Consider the following 1,906-nt stretch of genomic DNA (forward strand, 5'->3'; position numbering starts at 1 on the left):
CCCTGGACTTTTATGTCACTTCCTGTCTCCCGTGGTGTTTGTAGTCAGTTTGTAGTCCGTTTGTTCATTGGTTCCCCTTGATTAGTCTCCCCAAGTGTGCCTTATCTTGTTTAGCTTGTTATAACCCTGTGTGTATATATAGCCCTAGTTTTTCCTCAGTTCCGTGTGAGTTGTCAAATGTAATGGTTGTCTGTTTGCCAGTCATTCTGTTCTTTGGCTTATTGTTTGTTCTAGTTTTTCCATGAAATATCAGCACATAGATCCTTGCCTCTGCCTGTTTTCCGCAGCTTTTCCACAATGTATCTTTGTCTAGTGCATTTTTTTGAGCCTATATTTAGTATAAGTAAACTACTTAAGTACTGTTAAAATCAGATAAGAAGACTTTTACTCAAGTTGTTTTGGAAATGGTGACTTGTAACGTGTAGTGGAGTCATTTTCACTGTAAGGTATCTGTACTTTTACTCAAGTATGGTTTTTAGGTACTCTTTACACCTCTGATAATCCTATCGTTTTATTAGTGTGGGGAAAACATTATAGATGAACCAACAGAAATGAAAAGTGAGCTTTAATATCCATCATGAAGAACAATTAGATACTTTCAGGTGCATCCTGAGCCTTATGCATGGATGGATGCATGCATGCATGCAAAAGCAATTACTCCAATTACAAACTAACACTTAATTGCATTTCTTGTAATATTACACATTAAAAGTAATTTAAGTCAACTTGAAGGATTTGAAAGGATAATTCTGATATGCCTTATACGTTACATATCTCGTCTACTGTTATGTTACTATACTAACAAAAGACTAATGTCGTTATAATATTAAAAGTGTACGTGATTTTGAAACGAATTTGCATTTTGTGCATTAGCTTTAAGGCTCAGGATGACCTCGTGTATTAGCAGCAAGTATTACTCATACAGGTTATATAGATTTAATAAAACATGCGAAAAGAAAACACCACTTAGTTAAGACAGTAATGTTAAAACATTTTGCTTACTATTGAAAAAGCAAAAACTGAAAGGCAGATAAAGGTCTTTATGATCAGAAGCACGTCTTTATGATCAGAAGCACGTCTGTCTGCTAGCACTGAAGCTAGCTAAAGTATGTTAACTAGATACTTGGATTTCGACAAATCCATATTACATGTAGTAGTTATATGGTTTTATTAAGTTTTTAGAGACGTTAAAAAGAAAAAACATCGAGTCTATCATTGCATTTGTACATTAATAATCAGATTTTACAAAAAATTAATGAAGCCCGTCTGACTCAGTCCTGCTGGCTAGCATTCAATATGGAGGACATTTCTAGAAGAACTATGGAAGGGCGCGTGCAAAAAGACAAAACAGTACAAAAATTACTACATACCCGCTCCACGAATTCCTTATCGGCGTCACTCATTGTTGTTTAGTATGTATTACGCTGCAATGGTAACACTGGGAGAGAAATTACAGATAATGAAACACAAATAGAACGCACAAACAGATCGAGCGTCTGGTAATGAACGCCTTTCTCGGTCGTAGAGGCTTTATTAAGAAACCAGCGTTTCCACTCCCACTAGCGCGGCGGAGCAACGGCCGCAAGAGGGCGTCGAAAATACTACACCGATAAAAGCTTCTTGTCAAAGCCTGTACATTATTTATACACCTATAATAAACATATGTTTTACACAACCAGACCTTTATTCAATTACTTTTACATAGAGCAATGGTTAAAAAACCTCAGAACAAATCCCATCCGACTGGAATCAAATGCGGAGTGGCTTATCTTACTTCGAAAAGATTCTTTACTACTCAGTAAGCAAGGACCTGATTGGTCGATATATATATATATATATATACAGGGGTATCTCAATAAATTAGAATGTCGTGGAAAAGTTCATTTATTTCAGTAATTCAACTCAA

General features: G+C 35.8%; 1 protein-coding gene across 1 annotated transcript in view; it reads right to left on the bottom strand.

The window, feature by feature from the left end:
• LOC107749892 (transformer-2 protein homolog beta-like) overlaps positions 1 to 1,529 on the bottom strand; it is a 10,765-nt gene extending 9,236 nt beyond the window's left edge. Inside the window, exon 1 of the mRNA XM_016565115.1 lies at positions 1,371 to 1,529. Coding sequence (XP_016420601.1) covers positions 1,371 to 1,403 — 33 coding nt within the window. The 5' untranslated portion in view covers positions 1,404 to 1,529. The remainder of the gene's footprint in view (positions 1 to 1,370) is intronic.
• Positions 1,530 to 1,906: the final 377 nt, after the last annotated feature.

This window comes from Sinocyclocheilus rhinocerous, unplaced genomic scaffold, assembly GCF_001515625.1.
Source record: "Sinocyclocheilus rhinocerous isolate Xijiao unplaced genomic scaffold, SAMN03320098_v1.1 scaffold1473, whole genome shotgun sequence".
Lineage (NCBI taxonomy): Eukaryota > Metazoa > Chordata > Actinopteri > Cypriniformes > Cyprinidae > Sinocyclocheilus > Sinocyclocheilus rhinocerous.